The 13,760-nt window shown below is 53.5% G+C and overlaps 1 protein-coding gene across 1 annotated transcript; it reads left to right on the top strand.

The window, feature by feature from the left end:
- The first annotated feature begins 918 nt into the window (after window positions 1-918).
- ANKK1 (ankyrin repeat and kinase domain containing 1) lies at window positions 919-9,646 on the top strand. Its single transcript, XM_077305641.1, has 8 exons — window positions 919-1,067; window positions 1,597-1,891; window positions 1,982-2,133; window positions 2,644-2,693; window positions 3,615-3,770; window positions 4,326-4,438; window positions 5,088-5,133; window positions 6,298-9,646. Exons 1-8 carry the CDS (start codon window positions 919-921, stop codon window positions 7,587-7,589), a joined length of 2,253 nt encoding a protein of 750 aa, XP_077161756.1. The 3' UTR covers window positions 7,590-9,646.
- Window positions 9,647-13,760: the final 4,114 nt, after the last annotated feature.

The raw sequence follows: 13,760 nt of genomic DNA, 5'->3' as shown, positions 1-13,760 counted from the left end.
TCTTTCAACAGGGAACTGAGTAGCCCATTCCCAAGGGTTATTTTGAAGGGGTGGGAGGGTGAGACCCCCTTGCCCTGTGCCAAGGCTGTAAGCCAGAGCCTCCCTTCCCACCCGTTTCCCAAATTGGCTAAAGGAACTCTAAGCTCAGCCAATTCATGTAGAGGATGGAGCAGAGTAGTTCTCTCTTGCCCCAGAGGGACGGACCAGAACCAATGGGATGAAATTAAAGCAAAAGAAATTCCGTCTCAACATCCGGAAGAAGTTCCTGACAGTCAGAACGGTTCCTCAGTGGAACAGGCTTCCTCGGGAGGGGGAGGGTTCTCCATCTTTGGAAATTTTTAAGCAGAGGCTGGAGAGCCATCTGATGGAGAGGCTGATTCTGTGAAGGCTCAAGGGGGTGGCAGGTGACAGTGGGTGTGCGAGAGGGTTAGAATCATAGAGTGCTGGCAGGGGCTCATGGGAATTGTAGTCCATGGACATCTGGAGAGCCACAGTTTGGCCACCCCTTCATGGGACAATGCCTGGCAATCTGGCATTTTCCGTACCCAGATTGTGCTCACGTGATGGGAGTCAAGGGAGGGAGGAGGGACTGGGCCCTTTCCAGCCAGGAGGCCTGCTGGGCCCCTGGACCTCTGACCCCAGGCCTGGCCCTCCCCAGGTGACACCTCAGCTGCTCCCAGGTGATCTCCTCTGGCAGACAGGTAATAGCCGCTCGGGAGTCCCACCCCTTGGCGGGATGCCCAGCAAAGCAACTTGCTCCTCCGCTTCCCCGCCCCGCCTGCTCAAGAACGAGGAACTCTCTCCCATCTGGTCTGTCTCCAGGCCTCCAGATGGGCAGGAGCAGGAGAAAGGGACGGGGGCAGCCAGGAGGCCGGGGGACCCTCCCTCTGCGTGGTCTGGGGCCCGGACACTTTAGCCATGTTCAGCAAGGGAGATTTTGAAGAGGACTGGTGCCCACTGCCCACTGGAGCCTTTGGCCAGGTCTTCCGGGTGCGGCACAAGAGATGGAGGACCATCTACGTGGTGAAGTGCTTTCCTGGCCTTCAGCCTGGGCCCACCTTAGACAGGTAATTTCCATTTGGATCGTGCTAAGGGTCGTATCTTCGGGAATGGGGGTTGTGCCTAAGCAATTCCTCAAAATTTGGGAAGCTTGCCTGTGGAGGGGGGGATCTGAGGAGGGATATAACCTGGGAGTGTCCTACCGTTTGCTTTCTGAGGCTGCCCTTTCCCTCAGGAGAAGTGATCTCTGGGGTCTGGAGGCGAGTTCTAATTCTGGGAGAACGTCAGGCCGTGCCTGGAGGAGGGCAACTCTAGCCAAGTGTCTCTTTCCAGTCCTTCCTTCAGTGAGCTTCACTTGGGTCTGCTGGAGGGCCCAGCGTGGCCACAGGAAGGGAAGGGAAGGGGGAAGGGGAAGGGAAGGGCTGCTCTCCAGCAGAGAGTGGATGTGTGGGGCACACCCACCTCCCCGGCCTGGAGAGGACTGCCTGAGGCCAGTTTGCTTGGCAGCCTTGCATGTGTTGGGCTGCTCCAACTGGCTGGACAGGCTCTGAAACAGAAAGTAGAACCAGAAGCCTCCCTGCCACTTTCCCTTTGCAGAACAGCCTTAGGCCTTCTCCGTGAAGAGGCAGCCAAGCTGGAGAGAGTCAAATTCCAGCACCTGGTCTCCGTCTACGGCGTCTGTGACAGCCCTGCAGGGATCGTGATGGAACACATGGCCGGGGGCTCCTTGGAGAAGACTCTGGCCACCCACCAAATGGCCTGGCAGCTGAAGTCCCGCATCATCCGCGAGACGAGCTTGGCCATGAATTTCTTGCACGGCCTGCAGCCTCCTTTGCTGCACCTGAAACTAAAGCCAGGGAATATTCTACTGGACGCCCACCTGCATGTCAAGGTGAGGGGGATTCGAACAGCAAGGCGAACGCCAGGCCTCTAAGCTCGCAGGTGCAATGGCAACTGAAGCTGTCGATTCTCCCTGTCTCAGGTTTCAGATTTTGGATTGTTCAAGTGGGAGGAGGTATCAAGCAAGACGCCGTATGCTGAGAGGTCTGCCCTGACCCACTCCTTGGTCTACGTTGCCCCTGAGTTACTTCTGCAGAGCATTAACCCACCTGGAACCAAATGTGATGTCTACAGGTAAGGAACCTGGGAGCAACCATGGCTCAGTGGCAGAGCCTCTGCCCGATGTGCAGAAGGTCCCAAGTTCAATCCCCAGGGGATGGGGAGCCTGAAAGCCCAGGGAGCTGCTGCCAAGGTATGTCAGCAATGCTCACTTTATGGGCCAGAGACCCATTTCAATAGAAGGTAGAAGCTTCCCATGTGTTTGGGGAGGGACTGTGGATCATGCCTGGCATGCAGAAGGTCTCAAGTGAGGGGGGAGAGCTCTGCCTGAGGCTCTGGTCAGATCCTCCTTCAATGGACTGGTGGTCAGATTCAGTAGAAGTAGCTTTATGAGACCATCCTTCTTTTGGGACTGGCTAGAAGTCATATATTGGGGGCTATCAGCTTTCCTCCTGTCCCTGAGCCTTGCTTGCAATTTCTTCCCTGCGTTCATGGGATCATATTTTAATGTGCCAGATGCCAGCTTGGTTTCAATATGGTGAGAACAGAGTCTGTAACATTTGAGCTTTTGTTGTTCTTTTCAAGCTTTGGAGTCATCATGTGGGAGATTCTAACTCAGAAGAAAGCCTACGCAGGTAATATATATATATATTATTTATTTCTATACCGCCCTTCCCTACCGCTCTGGGCTGCTGCTGCATGTTCCTCTTTCTAGAATGCAGACCAGAGTTTTAAAGAGGGTGGACTTCAGCAACCAGGGGGAATGTCACTTTGGGCAGGGAGGTGGAAAAGTTGTGCAAGAGGAAAAGTTGTGTTGTTTCTCCCCGATGCTGCTGGATTGAACCGAGTCAAGCCATGACCCCAGCCCAGCCCAGCCCAGCCCAGCCCAGCCTCCCCAGATCTCAGCAGTGAAGCTGGGTCAGCCCCCAAAGAAGTCCGGGATGGCTAAGCGGAGGAGGGCCCTGGTGAACCCCCTCGGTTTGCCTTTTGCCCCCAGGACCCAAGAGGGGGTCAGCGAAAGTCAGCGGCCGCTTCAGTGCACATCGCGCACCCACTTAAGAGAATGGCAGCTCCCTGGGCTGCATTATGGAAGCTGCAATCGGAATCTTCTTCTGCAACCATCAAGTGGAAATGGGGAGCTCAGGGTATATTCGGGGAGAGAGAGAGAGAGAGAGAGAGAGAGAGAGAGAGCTGGCAGCTCTCCAACTCTGCAATTCCCTCACCCTGCAGTTTCACAAAGGCCACGATGGACATTTAGAATAATTATATATATATAATTTGTATATATATAATTTGTAAAATTTATATCCTGCCCTGCTGTGATGCTTTGTATATTTAAAATGTACCGAGTTAAAAAATCTAAAATGTTACAATTTCCCTAATGCCCCTGGCCAAAACGACCCATCCAGGGGAAGGTGGTTTCCCCACTCCCATCTCCTCCAAGGGGGAGGCGGCCTTTATTGGTGGGTGTTATTTTAGGCCTTGGCCATGCGCCTGATGGAGCAGGCCTGTCCTGCAGGCCTTATGGAATCATTGTCTGTCCGCCTCTTCCACAGGGGCTAGCCTGGGGACCGTCCTCGCGGGCATGGCTGCAGGGAAACGTCCCTGCCTGGACCTCATCTGTGACGACGGCCTGGGAGAATGCCAGCAGGTGATCGACTTGGTGAAGAGATGCTGGGACCAGGACCCCAAGAGGAGGCCAGGCTTCACAGGTGGAGTAGCCAAAGAGACTTCCTTGGACTGTTGCCCCTTAGCTACCCACAGTGCAGATTAGTGTCCCCTGAAGACCTTGAGAGGGTCTTCCATGGCTGCGGGCCAGAACTCCGGACCCAAGTAAGTCTGAGTAGGTGAGCTGCCCTTTAACTAGTTCCAGAGGGGAGCTGGGTTGGACTGCTGTAGAAGAGCAAGGTTCACATCCACTGGAGACCCACAAGATTTGGGGTTGCGGGAGGAGTTTGCCAGGGCTAAAACTCCCTTCGTCAGAAAGGATAAAGTGAGCTTTGATTCTTTGATCCCCCTCCCCTAAATCTCATTAGTCTCAGATGGTTCGGCTCTTCAGGTGGGCAGCTCCATTGGTCTGAAGCGGCAGGACAATGTTAGAGTCCAGGGGTAACTTGAAGAGCAGCACAATTTTATTCAAGGGATAAGCTTTCATGTGCAGGGGCATGCCGCCAGACTCAAACTTGTTCTGCCCTTGAAACGTTTGTCAGAAAAATGGGGGTCCTTGTAAAGCTCTCGGTGGCAACCGTGCTTTCCTGCTTGCTTAGATATCTCCATGGAGCTGGAGATGTTATTAATCCAAAGCCCCGTGGTGGACCTGAAGAAGGAGCACCTCGCCAGAAAGACGTCGCTTAGGCCTGGCTTCTCTGGGGGCAGAGAGGTAAGGGGGAAGCCACACGGTGTTTTTGGCATCCTGAAATAAGTGCAAGGATTTCTTCCCCTTTGAAACTGAAGTTCAGGAATGACGTATTCATGGCATTATATATTCAAAAAAGCAAAAATGGCCATCTGTGAGACTGAAGGTTTTAAGACAGGGGTGGGCAAACTGTGGCCCTCCAGATGTCCATGGACTACAATTGCCATGAGCCCCTGCCAGCAAATGCTGGCAGGGGCTCATGGGAATTGTAGTCCATGGACATCTGGAGGGCCACAATTTGCTCACCCCGGTAAGAAACCAATATGGTGTCCTGGCAGCACCTTTCCGATGCCCAAGTGGTTATAGTAAGTGGGTGGGGCTTTTGCCAAGCACTGCTTCTGATAGGCCATTGGGAGTCTGCTTGGCAGTCAGTGTTGCTTAGGCAGTAGCTGCCACTGCAGCCCAAGGATCTTCACTGTATTATTGAAGGTCATCTGTGGCAGCCATTTTGTGGCTTTCTCTCTCCACCTCCTCTGGTGGCCTTTTTGTGGATATACCCACCACACCTGGTCAGAATTTCAAAGGTGCCCACAGACTGATATAATTACAGGCATAATTAATTTGTTATCACTAATAGCAGCCATGTTCTTTTCCATGTCCCATCAACCATCAGAGTGCCAAAGATGGATCTGCCCTCTCCCAGGGGATCAGCAGCAGTGGTGAGCGTCATTCTTCCTGGACAATCTCAAGAGTGTTGGCAGTCCAGTAGACTCAAAACATGTTGCGGGGAGGGGGGGGAGACAACCCTGGGGGGGGTCCCTTGTCCTGAGACACTGCAGTGGCCAGGAAACTTTAAAATGTCACCTTCTTGGACAAAATGGAACTTGGAAGCTGTGCTCCGTAAATGAAGGTGGGGCCAATTCAGAAGAATAAACCACCTGTTAGTTGATGGGAACAGACAGACAGGACACCTTGACAGTAAGGATGCCACCCAGGGGGTGGCTGGAGATTTCACAGAATTACCCCTGATCCCCAGGCTTTGGAGGTCTGTTTCCCTGCATAAAATGGATTTTGAGGGTGGAGTCACGTGAGAATAGAGGGTTTAAGGCTGGGAGTTATAATCCCATAGAATTCAGTCTCCACTTAGCTGCTTTCTCCGGAGAAACTGATCTTTATTGTCACCTGATGATTTCTTGTAACAGCTGGAGATCTCAAGGGATCTCCTGGAGGTTGGGAACCCTGGCTTCTGGGAGTTTAGCCTACTGAGGTATAAAAAGGGATGTGGAAAAAAAGATGTAGAGAAAATTGAGGGGGTGCAGAGGAGGGCGATGAGGCTGATCTGGGGCCTGGGAGGAAAAAGCCCTAGGAGGAAAGCCTGAGGGGAATAAATTGAGAGTCCAGTCAGGCACCCTTAAGACCAGGGGTAGTCAAACTGCGGCCCTCCAGATGTCCATGGACTACAATTCCCAGAAGCCCCTGCCAGCATTCGCTGGCAGGGGCTCCTGGGAATTGTAGTCCATGGACATCTGGAGGGCCACAGTTTGACTACCCCTGCTTAAGACCAACAAAGCTTTATTCAAGGTATGAGCTTTCGTGTGGCGCACAATTCCTCAGGTATAATATATATTGTACATATAGTCCACCATTTTCTCCAGGAGAACTGATCTTTTGTCACTTGAAGAGCAACTGTAATCTCAGGAATCCTAGAATCCTAGAGTGGGAAGGGACCTCCAGTGTCATCTAGTCCAACCCCCTGCACTATGCAGGAACTCACCACTACCTGCCCACCAACATAGAATCATGGGAAATCCTGGGGGTTGGCAACCCTATCCAAATCACCTGGCCTCCCTTGTTCATCTCAGCCCCTTTGGACACTTTTCCAGATGACCAGGAATCCTTCCAGAGCTCCCTTCAGAACCCAGTCACAAGCGTGGACTCCTCCGTCGTGTCTGAAGAAGCCGGCAAGAGTTGTGAAAATGCCCCTGGATTGCTCCACCGCATGGTCATTGAAGGGAATCCAGAGATGGTGGCGGCCCTTTTGAGGCAGGGGGTGGATGTGGACCAGAAAGCCCCCGGTGGCTTGACCGCCCTCATCTTGGCCGTCCAGAAGAGGTCTCTGGAGATCATCTCTCTCCTCCTCCAGCACGGAGCGGACGCTGGCCTGCCGGATCATGACGGCTGGACCCCTCTTCACTTCACCGGGCAGAATGGGGACGACAGGATCGCCCGCTTGCTGCTCGACCACAAGGCGGAGGTAGACGCCCAGGAACTGGATGGATGGACGCCCCTTCATTTGGCCTCCCAGAACAACTTTGAAAGCGTTGTCCGGGTCCTCCTGTCTCGCCAAGCCAACGTAAACGTTCAAGAAAGCGATGGGCGGACGGCTCTGCACGTGGCTGCTTACTGTGGACAAGTCAGGCTGGTGAAGATGCTGGTCAGCCAAGGGGCAGACATGGAGAAGAAGCAGAAGAACCTCCGGACGCCGCTTCACGTGGCTGTCGGGAAAGGGAAATTCAGGGTGGTCCAGTACCTCCTGAAGAGCGGTGCGGCGGTGAACTGTCTGGACCAGAATCTTTGTAGCCCTTTGCACCTGGCAGTATCGAAAGGGAAATTCCTCATCTGTGAAATGCTGGTTCGCTACGGAGCCCACGTGGACCTCCCGACAGACAAAGGGTGGACCCCTTTGCATCTGGCCTCCTTGAGGGGTGACGTGGAAATCGTCCGCCTCCTGGTGGACCACCATGCCCAGGTGAATGCCAGGGGCAGCCTGGGATGGACTCCTCTGCACTTGGCGATGCGCTACGGCAAAGAGAGCGCCGTGTCTGAGCTGCTGATGTGTGGCGCTGACCCGAATGCTGTGGTGGACTCTGGCTGGGCTCCTCTCCATTTAGCGGTGCAGCAGGGCTCCTTGCCTGGCATTATGCACCTCCTGGCACACAAGGCAGAAGTCAACTGCAAGAACCAGGCGGGCAGGACCCCCACCCACCTGGCGGTGCTCAAAGGGAATGTGCCCGTCATACAGATGTTGCTCCAAGCCGGTGCTCTGCTAGAGACAGAAGACGATGCAGGTTGCTCACCCCTCCAGCTTGCCGTCAGGAGTCAAATGCAAAACATTGTGGACTTACTGCTAAGTAAGGACTCTGCAGACGCCCCTCAGAAAGAGATCTTTCTCTAAGCTCGGTCTGCAAGAATTCACCTGGACAGTTTTTTCATGGCTGGTGCCTGTGGTTTTGCAGGGGCTGTGCCAGGAATGAGACCACCGTCCCTTTGCTTATGGATGCAACCGAGAAGGGGGAGGGGGAGGCCACCCTGGCTGGCCGTGCTTTCATTTGGGGGTGGAAATGACATGGGGGAGGTCGTAATAACCATAATTGTGTTTCGGATGTTCAAAAGCTCTTGATCTATATTTTTCTTGGAATGGCAGCTCAGGAGGCATCATTATCCCTCCCCAGATTGCAGAAGGACGTAGGAAGCTTTTGAGTGCTGACTCTGCCCGTCAGTCCCTCGCCCCCATTCCAGGGATGGGTAGCAGCTTGGCAAATTGTTTTGGGGCCAAGAGAAGCACTTCCTGGCCCTGTGGATGGCTCAGCTTCTTCCAGCTGGAGAATGAATTGGGGAGCTTCTGTTTGGGGGTTTTGAGAGGCCTTGAGCAGAAGACACTCTGTTGGGTGGCCCTCTCTCTGAGGGCCCTCTTTGCTGCCGCCACTGGCTCCCCTGAACTTCTCTTTCTCCCCCTCCACTGTTTGTGTCCACCCCCCACCCCTGTGAGCCAGGCTGGTTTCCAACTCTGAAGACATTGGAGGTGGGGCTTAGGCCATATGGAGTTTGGGAGGGACCTCAGTGCAGGATCATGGCAATATGGTCCGTGGAGCTGGCAACCCTACTGGTACGAAAGATCTTCTCACCAGTCCAGTATTCTGGGCTCCCTTTCTTGGTGGCCTCCTTCCCCTGGATTGCTGTCCGAGGGGACAGCCACAGGAGGGGACTACAGGGGCAGCAGTTGGTGTGATCTGCAGCTCCTGCGTCCCAGTTTGACCCAGAGGCAAAACAGGGCAGCCTTCCTCCTCACTGAAATGTCATTGTTTTGAAGCGGAAACCGCTCGGGATCTCTTGATAGACCTTCAGCTCTTAAAAGCAGGACCTTCAAGGGGGAATCCGTTGTGGAGAATTCTTTCTCTGTTTTGGATCAGTTAAAGGGATGAGGGGAGCAGGTCAATGGCATGGGTTAGAAGCAGGGTCATTTGGGGACCCTTGTTGTTTCCTTAGCCCCCAGCCCACTTTTCCCTTCCAGGGCTCTGGCAAACAAATTGATTCAGCAGCTGCAAATTAAAACCCAGCTGGGGACAGGGCTGAGTGACCGGCTCTTGTCCTGCCCCCAAGAAACTGCCCCTGGTTTCTAAAGAGTGTCCTTTTCATAATTAAGAAAGCAACAGAGAAACACATGCCGTTGCAAGGTTTCTTGGCTAGGAGCAGAGGGTTTTTTTTATCACCGCTTTTCTGAGGACCAAGAGAAGTGGAGCAGCCTATGCCAGGGGCTGGTGGTGGTCCTGGAGGCCCCTTGCCCCGTTAGAGGCTTCTGTCTCCCAGAAGCTTTGAAAAATGGCCCTTGCCAACCAGCTGGCAGGAGTCTGGCTGAGGGGGGAGGGAGGGTGACAATTTTTAGACAGCTGGTTGACCAGCATGGCCAGCCTCCAAGTAACACCTGTAGATTTCCTGCTGTTACCCCCCCCCCCCCAGCTCCTGACAATCAAGATCAGCTCCCCTGGAGAAAATGACTGATTTGGAGGGGGGACCCCACTGAGGTCCTTGCCCTCCATCCCCAGACCTCCAGGAGTTCAGCAAGCAGGATGTGGCAACCCCAGGCCCTGTCTCCCGCCAGTGGGGATGAGCAGCTCCCAGAAATCAGCACTTACTTGAAAGAAGGGTTGGGAATTATTAATCAAATAAACTCAGATATGAGCTTTTAATAAGCTCCTTAGTACACTTATAATAAGAGGATTAGGATTTATTGCTACAAACTGGCAGAAGCATAGGTGGCAAAACAGTGCAGCACAATCGCATGCCAAATAACGCCAGCTGATGGATGGGGCACCCTGGGCAAGGAGAAGGGGACCCTCCATCGGTGTCTGAGAGCACCGCAGCATGGCATGTTCCGGAAAAATTCTGTTAGTAATTTGTTTTTAATTTTGAGAAACAAACAATTAAATAGGCAATAGATGGGAAAACTACAAAACAGACTCTTAAAATGCACTTCTTGCAATTTAATCTTCAATATATTAAACAATCAATGAACATTTTTTCCTCCCTCGCATTTTCTGTTTTTCTCCACTTCTCTTTGTTGTCAAATGAAAACAGACAAAGGATGCAATTCAACTAAAGTTTCCCTTGGAAAACAACAGAACGAGTTCAGTGGGACTGCAGCCTGCGCTTCTGCAGGTTTACTCAGAAGCAAATCATCAGATTACTGTCCAGGGGGCTTTCATAGAATCCTAGAGTGGGAAGGGGCCATAGAGGCCATCTAGTCCAATCCCGTGCTCAATGCAGGATCAGCCTCAAGCATCTATGATAAATATCTGTGCAGCCGGGAGAGCCACTGGCTCCAGGAAGCCACGCACAGCATAGCAGCCACTGTCAGGCACAACTTTTGCTGGATTGTGCCCTCGGAGCCCTGGTCCATTCCTTAAATCCTGGCTGTGCGTAGGATTGTGGCCAGAGGAGAGAAGGTTAATCACGATTAAGGATTTGTTCAAGCAAACGCCCCTGTATGAGCTCCTGGCCTGGAGCTGCCCTTAAGGGGGTCTCAGCAGAGCTGCAGGAGCAAGGAGGTTGGTGGGACTTTGTTTTCTGGCTGGAGCTCGGCCTCTCCAAAAGATGGCAGCCTCCGCCCTTGGAGAGGTTTGAAGGCACTTTCGGTAGCTGAGAGATGACAGGTTGGGTCAAAGTGACTCCTGCCGTCAACAGACAGCTGAGGGGGCTGCAAACATATTTCCTCCATGGGTGGGGCTGAGGAGAATGCGGAGCAGAGCGTGGGGCTGCAGAGCGAGCATCCGCCAAGAGAGGCGGCCCATCCTCCCGGATGGTGGGCGAAGGGCACGGCGCCTGCCGCTTTTGGGACAGTGAGCAGAAATGAAGCTTGTCAAAAGGCACAATGCAGCCTGAGTGCAGGCCAATTGAATCCCCCCCCCCCCAGCGAGGCTTTGGTGGGCTCTTGTCTTGGGGAGATCAAGGGCACCTACGGATTATCTGCTGTCAAATGCCAGCCGGTGGGGGGAGGGGGGCTCCTGGTGCTCATCTCATCTCCCCAAACACCTGCAAGTCTGCAAGCCAGTTACAAAATAAGAGATGAAAGGAGAGGTGCTTCAAAAGGGGGGGGGGGGATGCTTGGAATATTTGATTTATTTTTAAACAGACAGGAACTGTAAAAGGCCCCTGTTTGATTTCTTCCTGCTAGAATGTGGCCGGGTGGGGGATGTGAAGAATGATTAATATTCACAGTATTATTTTTGGTATTAAGAGTTAGGCTAAAGGCTGCCACTAGGCTGAGCAGTAGGGGTGCCAACTCTGGGCTGGGGAATACCTGGAGACTTTGGGGGTGGAGCTGGGAGTGGGTGGGATTTGGGTCGAGGAGGCCCCTCAGGGGAGTGCTATGCCTTAAAGTCCACCCTCCAAAGCAGGCCTTTGATCCAGGGAAGCTCATCTCTTTACTCTGGAGATGAACTAAAACTTCAGGGGGGCTCCGGGTTCCACTTGGGGGTGGCCATCCCCACTGGCCAGTCCTCTGCTCATAATTCTCGGGAGCATTTCAGGGGGGGTGAATATTGATCCCTGACATGGTGTAGGGACGACAAGCAGCGGCTTCTAACCTGGAGAACTGGGTTCAATTCCACAATCCTCCACATGCAGCCGAATGGGAGATCTCTTCTCAGAGCTCTGGTGGCCTCATCCGTCTCATGGGGCATCTGTTACGGGAAGAGGGAGGAGAAGTGATTTCAAACCGTTTTGAGACTCCTTTGGGTACTAAAAACCACAGATCCCAAAGGAGCTCTTCTTCTTCTCACGAGGTCCAGATGGAGATGCAGATAAACTTTCTGGGTATTCAGCACCTGTCTGGGAAATAAATCTATATGTTCCGGATATGCTGTGCCAAATTCTACACCTTGACCCTCTTATCAGAGAGCTCACCAGCCTGAATTGCCCCCCTGCATGCTTCCACAACACGTCCGCCAAAAGCAAATCGCCCGGCCTGAATGCAGTCCAACTGGCACTCTGCTTCTGGTTTTGCAGCTAGTTCGTGTTAGGTGTCTGACCCCAAACCCTCCCTCCCCAGACTCCAGCCCCCAATCTCCAGGGCTTTCCCCTCTTGGAACTGGCAACCCTCCTGGGGCAGGCTACCCAGAAACAAGGACTCCTCTGGGTAGAACCAGGGCAGACTTCGCAGGGGCTCTCTGGGCCCAGGTGTGGTCAGGTAAAGTAGGGCAAAGAGAAGATGAGGACAGGGCTTCACTCAAGGGCCGGGCATGAAGAAAGGGAGGGAGGAATTGGAAGAGGCTGGCAGGAGAAGGAGGAAGCCAGAGGCAAAGGCAGGTGGCAGCCGTGTGGCTCTTCTCAGATGCAATGCAGTGTAACCCCAAGGCGGGTGAGTTGAACCACACTGTCAGGGGGTTGGTCTGATCATAGAATCACAGAATCACAGAATCATAGAGTTGGAAGGGGCCATAGAGGCCATCTAGCCCAACCCCCTGCTCAACGCAGGATCAGCCCAAAGCATCCTAAAGCATCTTGATCAATACAAGGCCTGCATACAGATACAGTGCCCGGGCTCCAGATCCTCCTCCTGGACTCAGGATGCCAGGTTCCCTTGTTCCTAGGGAGGCGCTGCACCAATCCAGAGCATTTACTCACTGGAATACGGACAGGGGGCCGGAGAGAGACTTCAGCGTGGATTTGACTACGAATATAACTCTGGTAGAAAGTAAATTAAACAGGCTGGATTCCTAATCTTTTTATATTGACAACCTTTAACGAAAATCCGCTTCAGCTGCGGAGCCACTGCCAGCCTGCGTTTCGGCTAATGAAAGTTTGTGAAAGCAGCATGGAGAAGAGGTGGAGAGAACAGCCCAAAGCAAGCTAGTCTGGCCGCTGCGCAAGGAGACAGGCAGGGCTTCTTGGCTTTCAGTTCTTTACAGGAGCCCTGCAAGGGCCTTCAAGGAGTGGGGGGGATTGTAGAAATCGGGTTCTGTGTGTGGTGGGAGGGGGGAGGCAGCTGGTGGCTTGATTGCCGCGGTTCCACGAAAGGTGAGAGAGAAGAAAGAGAACGTAAATTCCTCCCACCAGCAAAGGGGCAAAGGGAGTCTCAAAGGAGACTAAGATCCAGCGAGCCAAACTTGGCCAAGATCCCCTGCCCCAAAGGGGTTAAATTGCCAGGGACTTTTTGGCTCTGACTCCGGCCTGGTGAGATCAGGGCCCTGCAGGACCCGGGACAGTTCCCAAGGCCTGCAAAACAGGGTTGTTCCGCCAGGCCTCGGCCTGAAGGAATGCTGGAATGCTGGCCTTCTTGTCCAAAACCTCCGTCTTATTACCTCCCTGTTGATCACTGAACTTCTGTTTATATCACCCCCTCTCGCTAGAGAGAAGGACGTGGCAAGAGAGGGGAAAATGCCAGAGAGGGCCCCCAAATTGCTGCCACACTGCTGTGCCAATTCCCATCTGAAAAAGGCCTTGCCCTCATCAACAGGAGCGGTGTGGTTTTTTCTCAGCTTCTAAACATGCACAGTTTGTTTTCCGTTTAAGGGATTTGCTATCTGGCCAGATGGTGCAGAGCCGCAATGGGGGCAGCCATGAAGGAGTGGCTAATTGAGGCTTGGACGCGGCAGCGATGGCTCTCGACAAACAAAATGAGCAGACGGAGCAAACACGAGTGAAAAGTGGATTGCGGTGAAACTGGGGAGGCTTCCTTTTGTGTAGAATGTGCTTTGACCGAGGCAGGGACCTGCCCACTGGCCGGGCTGTAGGCCTCCCCGACTTAGCATTGCCAACTCTGGCCAGGGGCAGCTCTGCCGCAGAGACCCTTCATGGCACCTGTGGCCTGATGCTTCCACGGAGATGCCCCTGGGTGCTTCTGCATGGAAAGGCACAGCTCACCTCCAAGACGAGCGCTTTGTCCTGGAAAGCCGAGCAAGAAGGGCTGAGATGCTGCTCGGCCCAGAAGGTTGTCTGGTGTGCAGGCTGCAAGGAGCCCCAACTCCGCCCTCTGAACTCCTGCCTGCCGCAGTTCCACAGAAAGCAGATCAGCAGCGCCCCCTTTGGACAGAGTGGGTACCTGTAGAACGAGGCTGCCGGGTAGGGC

Source organism: Paroedura picta, chromosome 12 (genome assembly GCF_049243985.1).
Source record: "Paroedura picta isolate Pp20150507F chromosome 12, Ppicta_v3.0, whole genome shotgun sequence".
Taxonomy (NCBI): domain Eukaryota; kingdom Metazoa; phylum Chordata; class Lepidosauria; order Squamata; family Gekkonidae; genus Paroedura; species Paroedura picta.
This window is presented reverse-complemented; position numbering and strand designations above follow the sequence as displayed.

Coding starts and splice junctions, on each gene's coding strand:
- ANKK1 (XM_077305641.1), top strand. CDS start 919: ATGTTCAGCAAGGGAGATTTTGAAGAGGACTGGTGCCCACTGCCCACT. Junction 3,771..4,325: donor GAGGAGGCCAGGCTTCACAG/GTGGAGTAGCCA, acceptor CTGCTTGCTTAG/ATATCTCCATGGAGCTGGAG. Junction 5,134..6,297: donor CCAGGGGATCAGCAGCAGTG/GTGAGCGTCATT, acceptor ACACTTTTCCAG/ATGACCAGGAATCCTTCCAG.